This window comes from Bombus bifarius, unplaced genomic scaffold (assembly GCF_011952205.1).
Source record: "Bombus bifarius isolate JDL3187 unplaced genomic scaffold, Bbif_JDL3187 scf7180000008140, whole genome shotgun sequence".
Classification (NCBI taxonomy): Eukaryota; Metazoa; Arthropoda; class Insecta; order Hymenoptera; family Apidae; genus Bombus; species Bombus bifarius.
This window is the reverse complement of record NW_022884468.1, coordinates 698,614-712,296: the sequence shown is the minus strand read 5'-3', so window position 1 is coordinate 712,296 and position 13,683 is coordinate 698,614. Positions and strand designations below refer to the sequence as shown.

The following is a 13,683-nucleotide window of genomic DNA, read 5'->3' as shown; positions in this document are numbered from 1 at the left end:
TATTACGGCTTTACTTACTTATACAACGTACTATCGCCACAGAATAAATCGAACATAGTCGATCGTGTAATTGCTAAGGTTTATCATTACTCGATTAACCCGTAAGTCTACCGCACATCGTGATTCTAATCCACATGTGCGACAATCAACACTTAACACGTAAGGACATCACATGAAATTTTCTGTATAGAACGATACACCATCTAAGTTATGCTTAAAACTACCTCTTAAAGATGCCTCACCCAGCGTGTCTACTACGAGTTTCGTAATCCGCATTACTATCCGAATAGAACGCTTTCCGTAATACGAGTTTTATAGATAGATGAGCACGTAAGAAGGTTGGTGATAAGCGTGAATGAAGTACCATTGAAACTTCCTGTTCCGCTCAGAATTTCACGAAGTCTCGACCACATATCGCACGTGACAATTTTCCCTTCCGACGTTGCTCGCATTATACCGTAAGTATGTTAGAAAAGCGTTGCCTTATAGGAGAAAGTTAAAGGGATATAAAAGAGAAATGTAATATCGAAAATTACGCAGTAGACTGGCTGAGATATGTTTTACAAGTAGATACCCGAAGTTTGGGGTGATTTTAATCCTTGCATAGCTTAGGATACATCCAACGGATAACTTAAAGACTGATCTTAACATTATTTAAATGTTAATTCCTATCATTTCAAAATAAACGCAAGTCAGTATACTATTTTAACTGTACCACCAGTGTTTAATTATTCACATGTAATTCATCCACATTGGAACGATAAGGATCAATCTTTAAGAACTTATGTCAACGATAGCACACGTTAGTAGAACTATGCAAGAATTGAACAAACTTTCGATCAATGTTGGAGTTTTATTATTTTAGCCGCGTAGGTATGTACGTCATCTAGTGTATCAACAACTGACGTTTATAGGTCTTGGATGATTATTGTCATCCTTTGGCAATCATGTTTTTTTTCTGTTTCGTTCCATAAACACCAGTTATCGATTTCACTCGACATTTAAAGCATTAGTCGTATTACATTTGTTTTGTGATATTATATACTTTACAAGCGACTGACCAATCGTCATTAGCCGCACAATCAATCATCCGTTGCTAACGATGAACAGCGTCGGTCCGTGCACAAACGTGTACATGTAAGTACGCTAGCACGCCAGCACGATCGATATCATCGATCCCGCGATAAAGTATCCGTTTACGAGGATCAAGCACTTGTCGAAAATATTTACTTTACGTTCGCTTGCCTGTTTCTTTTACGATTTAGGCCGTAATTGAGCAGTATCTGTACAACTTGTATGAAACTGTGCGGTCATTAAAGAAGGGTAACGAATCAGATCTTTTCATATGATTTCATTCAATTGCGTGATTATAGTCGAATTGATCCTTACACTTGGAAGGAATAAACGGAAGCGAAAATTACTAACTTTTCATAACGCTATAGTGAATTCGAAACGTGTCTATCTAATAGTTTCTAACATTCGAATTATAGAAAAGAATCTGAGAATTCTATCTTCGGGACAATTTTATTTTATCTGGAGACGCACCTCTTTATTTTTTTACTCGCTAAAACTTTGATAGTGTAATAGCTTTGAGCTAAGTGTCTAGAATCTTTCTTACTTTGGAGATCATATTTCTCTTTCGACTATATAGAAGGTTACGCGAGAAGAATTTTTTTTAATAGAAATGCACGTGCACAGTGACAGGGCTAGAGATACTCTAACGTTCAACGAAATCTACGTCATGTTCAGCTGTATACATGTATGTATGTAGAGTCTGGCGGAAAGCAAATTAGAATTTATTAGCTTAATTGTCGTTATTCGTATCGATCACAGTGATATATCATGTGGAATTTAATTTTAACCTGCGCGTAATGTGCATGCCCGACGTTTGATCCACGCAAGCATAGGCGCGAATCGATGAGATTGTCTTTGGACACTTAGACGTTAGAACAAGTACATACAACACCGATATGTACGGGAAGAGGTTGTTGCTTGGATGTAATCCCTAATTTTTACTGTATTTCGTTTCTCGGGACGTTCGATCACGGTTCGACAACGACGTACCTCGACTCGAAAACGGCTTATTCGCAATGTTTCCTAAATGCTCGTTCCACTATATTCCTCTATGCAAACGCGATCGATTATCCCGTTGATGTACATCGTACGGTATCGCAGGTACATACATACAATTATATCGATGACATTATGTCTATACACCTCTACGATTATCTTACACGTGACTGTGCCTTGATAATTTATAATTACGTATGGGATATCTGCTAAAAGATTCGTAGCATACATAATTTGGATCAATGATCTCGATTGTCAATTTCGATACGGCATATGTATCCTCATCTAGCATTCTTATCCTCATATGTGTATGTATATATGTATATGTATGTATATATATATGTATATATATAGATTTCTTTTATATTCAAATATCTATATTACGTGTATATTTATATATGTATGTATATATATAGTATTCTTTTATATAGGCGATTACAATAGTCACAAAGTTGGGCAGACTTGATTCATATTCGATATCGGAAGGCTGCTTTTATTTCGTAGAAAAAAGTGACGGCGGGAAAGAAGTGTACTCTCTTTTAATATCGTCATTTTCCCATCGTTAGAAGCTGAAATAATTTCAAGATGAAAATACATAGGTATATTTTAATGCCTTTTGAAGAAACGAAATGAGGTCGTAGCGAATCGCGTGGTTGTACGACCTGTATCCATGAATCCTACGAGAGTTGAAAAGCTTTTGGAAGATTAGAAGGTATCATTCCGTTTCAATCGAAATCCATCTAGAGCTTCGTGAAATATCACCGCTGACAAATGCAGTCTTGCTAGCAAAATAATTTAGCGACAGCGTTGATAGAAACCGCGATGCTAACGATCACAATGATAATCGGTAATTAATAAATAGTTCGCATCAACGATTTAGTAGAAAATGGGTCTACGGCGTGCTTAGCCATTTAGAAAGGAAAAACCTTTCGTCTACAGTTTTAGATGATTGCATTCGTTCAACAGGATTGTCCGTGCGATTAACATTGGACGGGGATATCTTCGAGGAACGCTCGTCAACGTGGCGACTATTACGCATCGATTATTCGACTCGAGAGCTCTCGTCGAAAGTATCCTCGTGCCTAATGTACCCTTAAAGAAACGTTAGGATATGTTTGTAGGCCGATCAGATTTTGCGTTTGTCAAACAATCTGCTCGTGTGTTGCTCTTCCACCTCTAAACATTCGTTTCTTTTCGTTCGTTCGTGTTTGTATATGTGTATGTGTGTGTATGTATGTGTAAGTGTCTGTTTTTTATTTTTTTTTTTTTTTTTAAGACTTCTATTACACCAATGAATCGACTTTATGTTACACGTTTTGAGATTATTCTATAGGCCATCAAGAATCGTTGCCTCCTTTTTGCCTTCGAAAGAACGAGACTAGAGTTTCCAAGACGACGTTAAGTCGCTAAAAGACGTTGCAGGTCGAGTCCTAGAATTGAATCGTTATTAACGATACGTATAGGTAGTAAAGATTTTTGCTTTAGATAAGGGTTTCGGAGGGACTCAGAAGTGATCGATAGAAATGAGGTACAAGTCAGGTTAGATCAGAGATAGCCTGCTGGTGTTCTCAAGACAGAACTTTATGTTAACGCGGAATAATCACTTCGCTTTTTCATCTCTTTCGGAACGATTGCCCGTTTATCGCTGGGAGAAGGTCATCATCCAAGATAATAGTAACTCGTAATATTGGGGCCTTAACAGATTTTAACCTTTATCGTGTTCGAAATTGTTTGAATGGTCCATACTCTTGTCGTTTATTGGTCTGTGGAAATTTATTCGAATCGTGATAATCTAGCGTTGAGTCATTCCAGATTGCTGTTGTTACATAAACTGAAATTACAGAGGACATTTCAACTGCGCGTATAAATATACCACTGAATCAAAAAACACGTGTAACTAAATTACTAATCGAAATGAAACGAATTCAGTAATTCGATCGGTCATCGTAATTCAATATGCCTTTTATAAAATTCACTACGATAAAGGTTATATCCGTTCGTAATTAGGATTTGGTCAGCGAAATCATTGATTTCTATGTACCATTAATACACGTTTAGGTTTGATAGAATTATGTCGTAAAAGTATCGTATCGCGCACGCGACATTGTAGTACTTTTATCACGCACGTATCTCTTCACAAATATGTATCGAATGATTTACATTTGACGATATAATAGCGTAATTTCTGTTTCTAACTCGGGCGGGGTAAGCGCAATACTTTCGGATCAATCGTCGTCCGTACTTTGTGTCGCGTTTCGATTCTTTCGCTTTTTCTATTATTCTATTCCTTCCAACGTTGCCACAGTTTATTCAAAGATCTGGCAGACCCTCGATAAAACGCTGTATCCTGTTTTAGAATATTCTTCTCGATATTATACCTAGCAATTGTCCTAGCGAAAGAACGAAACGTACGTTTGAAGATTAACGTCTCGAGGGCCATTACAAATACTATCGATCAATACCAGAATCAAATGGAAATTTGCGACAAATCTAACATGCGATTGATATTTATCGTTTCGATATAGCCGATACGAAAAAATTTCATAGAATATTTAATACATCTCCTATGACACCAACACGGACAAAGTCGTAAAATCGAAATTACATAAGATTCTTGTAGTGACCCTCGCGATCGTGTTCTTTTTCCTTTTTTCTTTGTTCCGGAAACTTCGTATATGAAATTCGCGAGTGTTAAAGGAATCTCTGTTGTCAGTCTACGAGCTACAAAAATTGCATGACTTCTAAACACCGAGTTTGTATTTTTTTTCTTTTTTTCTTTTTGTTCAATTGCCATTCATGTTGCCCGTAAAGTTGTTCTGGTAACCACTTACCGATTGCTCTTTGTATTCGGCTCGACCAGCGAGCCTTAAAACGATTGTCTACCGTTAAATAATTGAAACGTCGAAGAAGTAGTCTCGATCTTTAATTTGCAATACTTTGTGTCGCTTCATTGATTTCTTCGTTATACCTGTTTTATTACGATCAAGCAAATTCTAACTCGTATGAATGAAACGCATTGTATAATTTATTTTCATTGATAATCACGAAATCGTTGATTCAAACGAATACCGTTTTACTGGTTTAGTCGGACGTATGTGATATTCGTATCGAGGCGCTTCTTCCACGAACAAAAAGTACTTAACGATACATTCGCCGGTGAACATATATATTTATTTCACCGAATGCAAATCGGCTCGTACGTTAGCCACGAGACTCGATCGAATCCCAAAGCTGGATCAACCAGAGCACGCGTATCCGTGACAGATGTCGATCGTCTCTCGTATGTCTCTGTCGTTCCTTAATTTATGGGAAAAATGGACCCTCGTCGTCTCTTTAAGACGTGGCATCTTCTCCTCACCCTTCCTCATGTTCCACGCTTTAATAATTCATGAAAAAAATAGAATCTTTCTTATGTTTTTTTTTCCTTGTAGTTTCATCTTCGTTTCATAAGTTGCTCTCTGTGGAATAAATTTACACAGGTACACCCTTATTGCTAGAACCTTCGTGGATGTTCCCGAACAAATTTCACAGAATGTGAAAAATTACTGCCGTGAGAACTCGATACTTCAGGATATCGATTTGCTCTTCAATGTTTTGCCCTGCCTTGCTTGCATCGAGTCGTTGTAAAAACGACACGCAGCGAATTCTTTATAATCGACTACCCACGAAAGGCGATTAAAAGGAAATAGTTAGAAACCGTGATTCTATTGTTGGCTCCGGTATTAATCATCTCGATGATAAATCATCGATCGAAGCGATCAGAGTTTGATTGTCTTTTAGCTTGTTATCACGATCGCGTGACAACACAGATGGAAATATAGAATTTATGCTAGTTGGCTAGTTTATGGTACAACGGAATCCCAATTTTCGAATTGCAAATTAATAATAGAGATACAACAGCAATGGCGGCACGATCGTTAAATTGTAATTATCTACGATATTATCATTTATGTTACTAGAGTGATTTGAATATCGGATCAATTTTTGTAAAATAAAAAAAAAAGAAACGAACCTTATATCTGTGATTCAAGTATACTTTCTAGATATTGAAAGTAAAACATCACCTCTGATAGATAATGATTGAATCTCGTAAAATGCTGCTTAGGTCTTGGAATGGACTTGGATATATTACAAATTGAAATTGATCCCATCGCTAATTGTCCGACTTAGGCTATCGTTATTGCTCATTGTCTCGTCCATGGAACTTTCATTAGCGAGCGTAACTCCATTGCTACTTGCCTGCGTGTTCACTTAGTCTCTTTGTTCCTTGCCTGATAAACTGTAATCTAGTTTGACCATTAACAACTTGTTCATGATCGGGCCGTGACACGCTCGACAAGCTCGAGATTCCGAAGTACCAATTCATCGAAATAATCAGTAGGTAGATTAGAAAAAAATGCATTAGAAAATCCGGTTAGGAAGTAATTAAAAACTAGTAACTAAAGATGAGATGAACGAGGAAAATAGAACGAAGAAAGACTGTTGAAGGAAACAACGTTTGGTTCCATCAGGAGATAATTTTCACGACGGACTCGTTCTCGTCCTTGAGCAGAAGGCTCAGTCTGAGGTCGAGTTCTCCGGCCTCGAGGGCCCATTTTTCCCTCAGCCATCATGGGGAGTCCGCGGTATGAGTGCCAAGAGTGTGAATCGGGAACAAGGGATACCAATCGACGGTCAGCCGTGTCAATGGAAGAAGATCGAGGCTCACTTCAGCCCCACCTAAGCCTTGATTACTTTCGAACGCCTGCTTCTTCTCCCATAGCATAACCAACAGATTCCTTCCGAGGGCGTCGCAGCTGCTGTATTTGATAGTTTGACGATATTGCGGGTTCCTCGAGTGCCGTATTACGCGTGTTTTACGTTTTTGCAGCCACCTATCGCCATCTCGAAGATATGTTTTCACGTAGGTGTCTGTATCGTTATAAAAAATTGTAATTAATTATCGAAGCATCATTTTATGCACAGCGTAATGTCGAGGCATTTATTTTCTCAGATTTAAGTTTTCGTGATAGACTCGAGGCTTCTACGTGTGTAGTCGTGTCTTCGAAGAAAATGCGTTAGCCGATATATCAGTGTGTCGATAGACTCTTGATAAAGCTGCCTGCCATCTTAGCGAGTCATCGAAACGCATCTTTCTCGAGAACACGAGCTCATACCCAAAAGCCTGGATCCTAGATTTATTTCCTGTTGGCACGAATTCTAATTCTTGTGCGTTAATTTACAATAAACGAAATACGCGTTAATCAAAAGTATTCATAATTGAATGAAAAATCGTACATGTTAGTTGAAAATATTTAGCGAGAAACGCAGGAAATTACCTGGCTCTTCTTTTTCGCCGGGGCAAATATCTCTAGCGCATATAACCTCGAGTTCGAGCGTTCCCTTGCTTAGGCAGAAACCCAGTTTCACCTCGCCATTTTGACCTCCTAAAATCCATGAAAAATTCACACAATTGATCCAAAGTTTCTCACGAGGGAACCTTCTTCGATAAATTCATTGTTTCTCCTTTCCGTGACAAATTTTGTATTGAAACATTGATACGATTAGTACACGAAGAAAAGAGAAATGAAAGATTATTTCGAAAATCGAGCTGAAATTCTCGACATCTGTATTTAGTAAATCGTCAAATTATTTACCAGCTATCATCTTGAATCCCTTTGGTGGCACCTGTCCGCGACCCAGCTTTGCGTCAACGCCATTTTCGTTTCTCATCGGCTGACTAAATGTAAAAGAGAACAGAAAAGCAAAGAGAGATTAATATTCCGTGAAATCGAACAAAAGCTATGCGAGTGTACGTTAGGATAGGTCTAAAAAATATGAGAATAAAGTACTAGAGTACTAGCAAGCTAAAAGCTAGGGAACTAACAGACTAACACTAAAAAGTGAAGTCCACTTTACAATTTCATCGTTTTTATCGTTTGTGCTAGATGTTAGAGAAAGAGGGAAGGGGGTAGAGTGTGCATCTGTAAAGTAAATAGCATTAGATTACTTAACTATGTAGTATGGTATAATAAAGTATTTATGTTACATTTTCGTGTCATTTATGACGATCGTCAATTTTGAAAATCATACTATTAAATTCACGTTGCTGGTTTAACGACTGCTTTATGACATTTTTTCATGCTCGAAGAACTTTTTATGGAAATACCACAATTATGTAGCTTTAAAATCGTTGAAGTAAATGACGATATTTTTCCTTTTCTTTTAATAACATAAATAAGCTGAATAACTCATTGAGCAGTTAATTAATATACATTCTGCAGTGAAAAGTAATATATTATTATAGGAATAATTAAAATCATTTTAAAGAATTGCTTAGTTTAAAACTGAGATACTGTATTAATTTACGTGAGAAATTACAATTTTCAATCTGTTATCATACAATTAATAATACAAATATGAAAATAATTTGGAACAATGCATAATTATCATAATACCACGTTACTGACATTAATTATGATTTATAATGTAGCAAGAACTTTTACCCTGTTAGAAAAATTTATAACTCTGTAATAAGAATTTAATTTGAAACCTTTAGAGAATTAAACAAAGGTTATCCCAGTTAATATTATAGCATGGAGATAATAATTTCAGTTCATTCGATATTTGTGAAATGAGAGAAAACGAAACCGTGGTAGCAACTTTTAATATTTGCATTCAAATTGTTCGAAAATTATAATCAAATTATTATAAGAAAATACTGGATTTTGTTTTAACCTGGCTGAGATTGTATTATTTATAGAAAGAAACAGATTTATTAGATATTTATTTCCAGGAAGTATTTAAAAATATAACAAATATATTTAGAAAGTGATACAGAAAAATTACTGCCACTAGATCTCGAGTAATTTTTTATACAAATTCCAACTATCTTCCGCTCCACTAAAGAAACAGATACAGTTAAACGGAGGTCATAGTTTTTAGTTATATATTTCTTATAGTCAGCGATACTTACCTCCACTTTTCTTCCTCTTCTGATTCACTGTTGCGATCGTAAAACCTCTCCGGAATATTCATGACGCTGTCTTTGCGCTCACCCCGCCCTGCGAGTTAGAGAAAAATATTTCCTTTCTGTGACCTGTGTATTTCGCGATTGCCCGCCCAGCAACCTGCATGTCGTGTGATTTACTTTTCCGGGTGTAACACGTTGATCTTCTTTCCTTTTTCTTTTTTGTTCCCTTGCTATTTTTCAAAGGAGAGAAAGAGTTATTTCTATCGTTTGCATCTCTTTTCTCATGGCCGTGCGCAATACCACGCAGATTGCCGGACAGTCGTTGCTCGAAATCCATTTTATGCATACTGGATCTGGCTGTCTACTCGGGGGGTTCATACTTTTCCAACAAAGCCTTACGTTTCACAATCAACGAAGCACCCAAATTATATCAAGTATCCTCGAAATGGTAAAGCATATTTCTAACTGTGCGCACTTATATCTTGTTTGTGACATGTAGAGTAAAGAATGGGATTGAAATGTCGAGTAATTACAGAGTGCTTATCAAGTATTTATAGAGTTGGTTCAACTTTTAAACGAATACGCAACTCTTACAGGAGATGCTACTTTTCGAGATAATAAAATGTTGTCGAACGAAAGTCGAGGCTTTCGTTAATTACACGGAGCAACTGGGGATAAATGGCTATTAATATTTCCATACGACTTGCTAATTTTCTACGTATAAAAATAGTACGGTTCAAAGTTATCTGTAATCCTTAAAAAGTAACGTTATTACCTCATACACATGAATGAGAGGAAAATTTGGAAAAAATTCGAAGATTATAAGTTGTGCCACTATAGTTGTAAATGAGTGGTGTGCAGGGTAGATGATGTAAGGATTCTAAATTTGCCACATCAGCATCTACGTACATCCATAGATAATAATCGATAAGAATAATGCATCTAATGGTATTACGTTTTATCGGTGAAAAATAAGGTAGATCTGTTTTAAATTACTAGTGTACTATTAAAAGAAGGTATAAGAAGAAAGCATCGAGAGATAAATTCAAGATTAGGACGACAAACCACAATGAAGCCTACTTACGGTTTTCTTAGCTACGTGTTGCAAAACTCTAGCTAAGAATGGAACAGGTACGTCAATTGTAGCTATTTCTTGAACATCTACGGAATTATCGTTATTACAAAGTTGGCATTGCTATCACGAATTACTAACTACCGTGTCTATCGGGCCTACTAATTCTACGCGAGGATATATTCAGGTACAATATTTTAGAATGATGATAGGAGACACGTAAGACACTTATGCAGTCAGTCTTTCGATCCAGTAACATTAATCATATAATATCGTCTTCTATGTAATAAAAATCGGAGATTTTGTTCGTGAAGTATTAATTTTTTCACGTTGAACTTGTATCTTTCAATTACGTTCACGATTAAATAAACTTTGAGAACTAAATTAAAGCAGTTAGTTTTCCGATCCAGCAACATTAATCATATAGAATGAATTAATAAATTTATTCGCGAAATATCAACTGTCTCAGATTAAAGTTACTGTATCTTCTAATACTTTTCGTCGTTAAATGAACTTTGAGAACTAATAGATTCCATTATTTTGTGCAAATATTATATATTAAATATTTATTATTCTCTCTGTTGTATGCAACGTATATAGCAGATTATTATTAGTTTCCGAAGGAATGCTAAATGACGCGCATGAATTTTTTTTATTAAATTTTATCGTTTTTCGTTCCTATTTAAATGTTACACAAGTATCGATGTTTAATTGTTAGCGTTCAGTAACAGTAGCGTTTCGCTAGATATCTGACAAACATGTCAGAAATCTGTCATCAAGCATGTTTGGTACGAATACCGATAGTCTGGTTGGAATCTATTGGAAGATTATGGTAGGATTGAAATTAATAGGTCAATTTGTGGCATGTTTGATGATCAAAGTAGTAAGCTACAGACGTATCTCTTTGCATTATCATCTAATTCAAAGAATTTAATTTATAATGGGAATTTCCTGTACTTCATTAGCGAAGAAATTAAACTATACGAAATGGTTGGAAAATATTTTACACTTTTATATAAAGTTTTATATAGAAATTGAAATTTTTATAAAATGATACATTATCGTTATGACGTCGTTTCTTTCGCGGCATATAAATAATACCGACATTTATTTCGCACGAACTCTTATATCGCATCCTTTTCCTTACTATATGGAATCAAGTAGTATAGGTCGATCATTAGTGGAACACAAACGAGTAGCAGCTGTCGTCACCTAGCGTTCTACTATCATTTAAATGTATTACTTTCCGCTTTATTTTCTTCTACATATTTTTCACGTCCAACGAGAACAGATTTTCTTCATAAAATTCTTATGAATATTCACGAACATATTTTCGCAACAAACAAATTTCCGTTCTCAAAGTGCATTCAAAAACATATCGAAGATCAGTTTTCCTTACCATGGTTGTAGACATAGCAACGAGTGGTTAGCGATCAACTTAACTATCGCTAATATTACAATACTAAGCGAGCATTTAAAATCTAAATATTAAAGCGCTACTGCGAGCAGGCAGAGGATCGGCGTAATAAAAGTAAAAAAAATGAACAGGGGTAGAATTACATACTACGCAATTTACGAGTTTCCTACAAATATACCTTGACAAAAAATTTATTGAATGCAGGGTGCCTTTAGATATTGGAGCACACTTACATTTAAGACAACGTTTCGAGCAAAACACAATAATCCGTGGGAACATTTGAAGCAGTCCCATTCTCATTTCTTTCTCAACGTTTTCGTTATAATAGGACCTTCCCCGTTGAGAGGCAATATTCAAACAATGTAAAAGTAACAATGGAAAAAGATAAAATACGTTGCCTCCTTAAACTTTCCTTCCGAGTATAAGTTATAAAAAGAACATCGATTACGATCTTTCACGGTCTTAAAAAAAGGAAAAAAAAACAGAAAGAAAAGACACGTCTATTATTACAGTTAAAGAAAAGTAGGAAGAGATAAACGTAGAACGAAATAGGAGAAGAAAAGGGAACAAGGACGTTAAAATATAACAGAGAATGGGAAATAACGTTTGCGTTTAGCCGGAATAGGCAAACAGATAAAGAAACGGATAGGCAAGGCAAACGTGTCGGCAAATAGGCAGAGAGTGGAACGAAAAAGGGAAGGAATAGAAAGATGGATAGAACGAGACTAGTGGAAAATAGAATGGAATAGAATAGAGAGAGAGAGAGAGAGAGAGAGAAAGAGAGAGAGAGAAAGCGAGAAAATGTATCTTACCGGAAGCCCGTGACGGTGGTCCACAGTGTCCTGTGGTTATTTATCGAGGTGGTATGGAGTGCGGCAGTGGGAAGGAGGCCGAGTTACCGGTCCTCGGAGATACAGGCTCGCACTGCCACACAGTAACCGTTGGGACTACGCACGCTGTTGTCGTTGATCGATGATGTTGTGGTTGGTCGGTCGATCGAGCCCACGATTCGTCGTCGATCGGGGTGTCGGGATGGTGACGATGGCCGATGGCGTTTCGACCGAGCGAACCGAGCATTTTGATCGACCGTGTACGCATGTCAGAGATTGCCGGACGGTGCCGACCGAGAAAGGAGATCAAGAAAATGAACAAAGAGAGAAAATTGACAGAGCACACGCGCGGCGTTCTTCGTCAGCGGATCATGAGAGAAGACGAACACTCAGTATATAGTGGAGAACACGATCAGCGCATAGCTTTTGGCACTTGGCGTTTGATGGTTTCAACGTAAACGAGGAACCAGGCCTGATGAGGTGTGGTATACAGGTTTTAGATTGTTACTTTTTGTTTGTTTGTTTGTTTGTTTGTTTTTGAACATGTCGAGAAAACTCACAAAGAGTGACGTGCAAAGGCACACATATGAAGGAACATCGGGAGCTAGAGCGGGAGAGAAGAAACCAAGGCGTGATCGATCGCGTTCATCGATCGATCCTTCTCCTCTCCTCCATCCGCTTTCGACCTCCTCCGTTCGTAAATTCCTTTTCAACTTTGCTCATGTTAGCCTTTTTTTTGCCAATCACTTTGTTTCTCGGCCTTGTCGGATGATATTAGGTCGTTGGTGTCTCAGGCTGGCACAGGCGGAACGAGTACTCAGCGACAGGCAACAGCGGCGCAACAGCGATCGCACAGAGATGAGCATAGAGCACAGATCATTGCGACGAATGAACTTTTGGAAATGCCAGCTTCTCCAATGAATAGATAGACAGACAGACAGAGGTAGGATGACGCGATTTAGCACTGTCCGAACGCGAGACATCCGGCTCGTTCTAGCCGATCGCACTTTCCATATTGTTAGCGAGTGACTCGCTTGTTCCGAACGATTAATCCCTTTCGAAGCTCGGTTAACTTTGAATTATCGCAAAACACGACAGAATTATCTTTGGCTCGAGTGAATCGACGTCCAAGTTTTCATTCTTCCAAATTACATCGGTATGTACGTATATATATATATGTATATATGTACACACACACACATAGATATATACATATACATGGAAGAAAGTTTTCTCATTTTTCGGATCATGTTATGGTACGTGTAGCTGATTATCACGATATCGATGCCGCGTTAACAACAAAACGATCAAGTAATAAATATCTGTATAATTTGTAACCAAG

At 37.2% G+C, this 13,683-nt stretch overlaps 1 protein-coding gene and 1 long non-coding RNA gene across 12 annotated transcripts in view; one reads left to right on the top strand and one right to left on the bottom strand.

Moving 5' to 3' along the window:
* LOC117208577 overlaps nucleotides 1-13,683 on the top strand; it is a 156,370-nt gene that overhangs the window by 3,646 nt on the left and 139,041 nt on the right. The gene's annotated exons all lie outside the window — the stretch shown is intronic.
* The window catches only part of LOC117208567 (regulating synaptic membrane exocytosis protein 1), a 145,774-nt gene continuing 135,532 nt past the window's right edge, over nucleotides 3,442-13,683 (bottom strand). For 4 of the 10 annotated variants that reach the window (XM_033449791.1, XM_033449792.1, XM_033449794.1 and 1 more), the window contains 4 exons: nucleotides 9,026-9,113; nucleotides 7,707-7,789; nucleotides 7,389-7,496; nucleotides 6,680-6,981 (listed from right to left, as the gene is read on the bottom strand). In XM_033449791.1, coding sequence (XP_033305682.1) covers nucleotides 6,680-6,981; nucleotides 7,389-7,496; nucleotides 7,707-7,789; nucleotides 9,026-9,113 — 581 coding nt within the window. Of the gene's footprint in view, nucleotides 6,982-7,388; nucleotides 7,497-7,706; nucleotides 7,790-9,025; nucleotides 9,114-10,665; nucleotides 11,973-12,323; nucleotides 12,468-13,683 lie in introns of those variants that run through there. The other 6 variants (XM_033449793.1, XR_004487727.1, XR_004487728.1 and 3 more) reach the window with 6 other exon arrangements.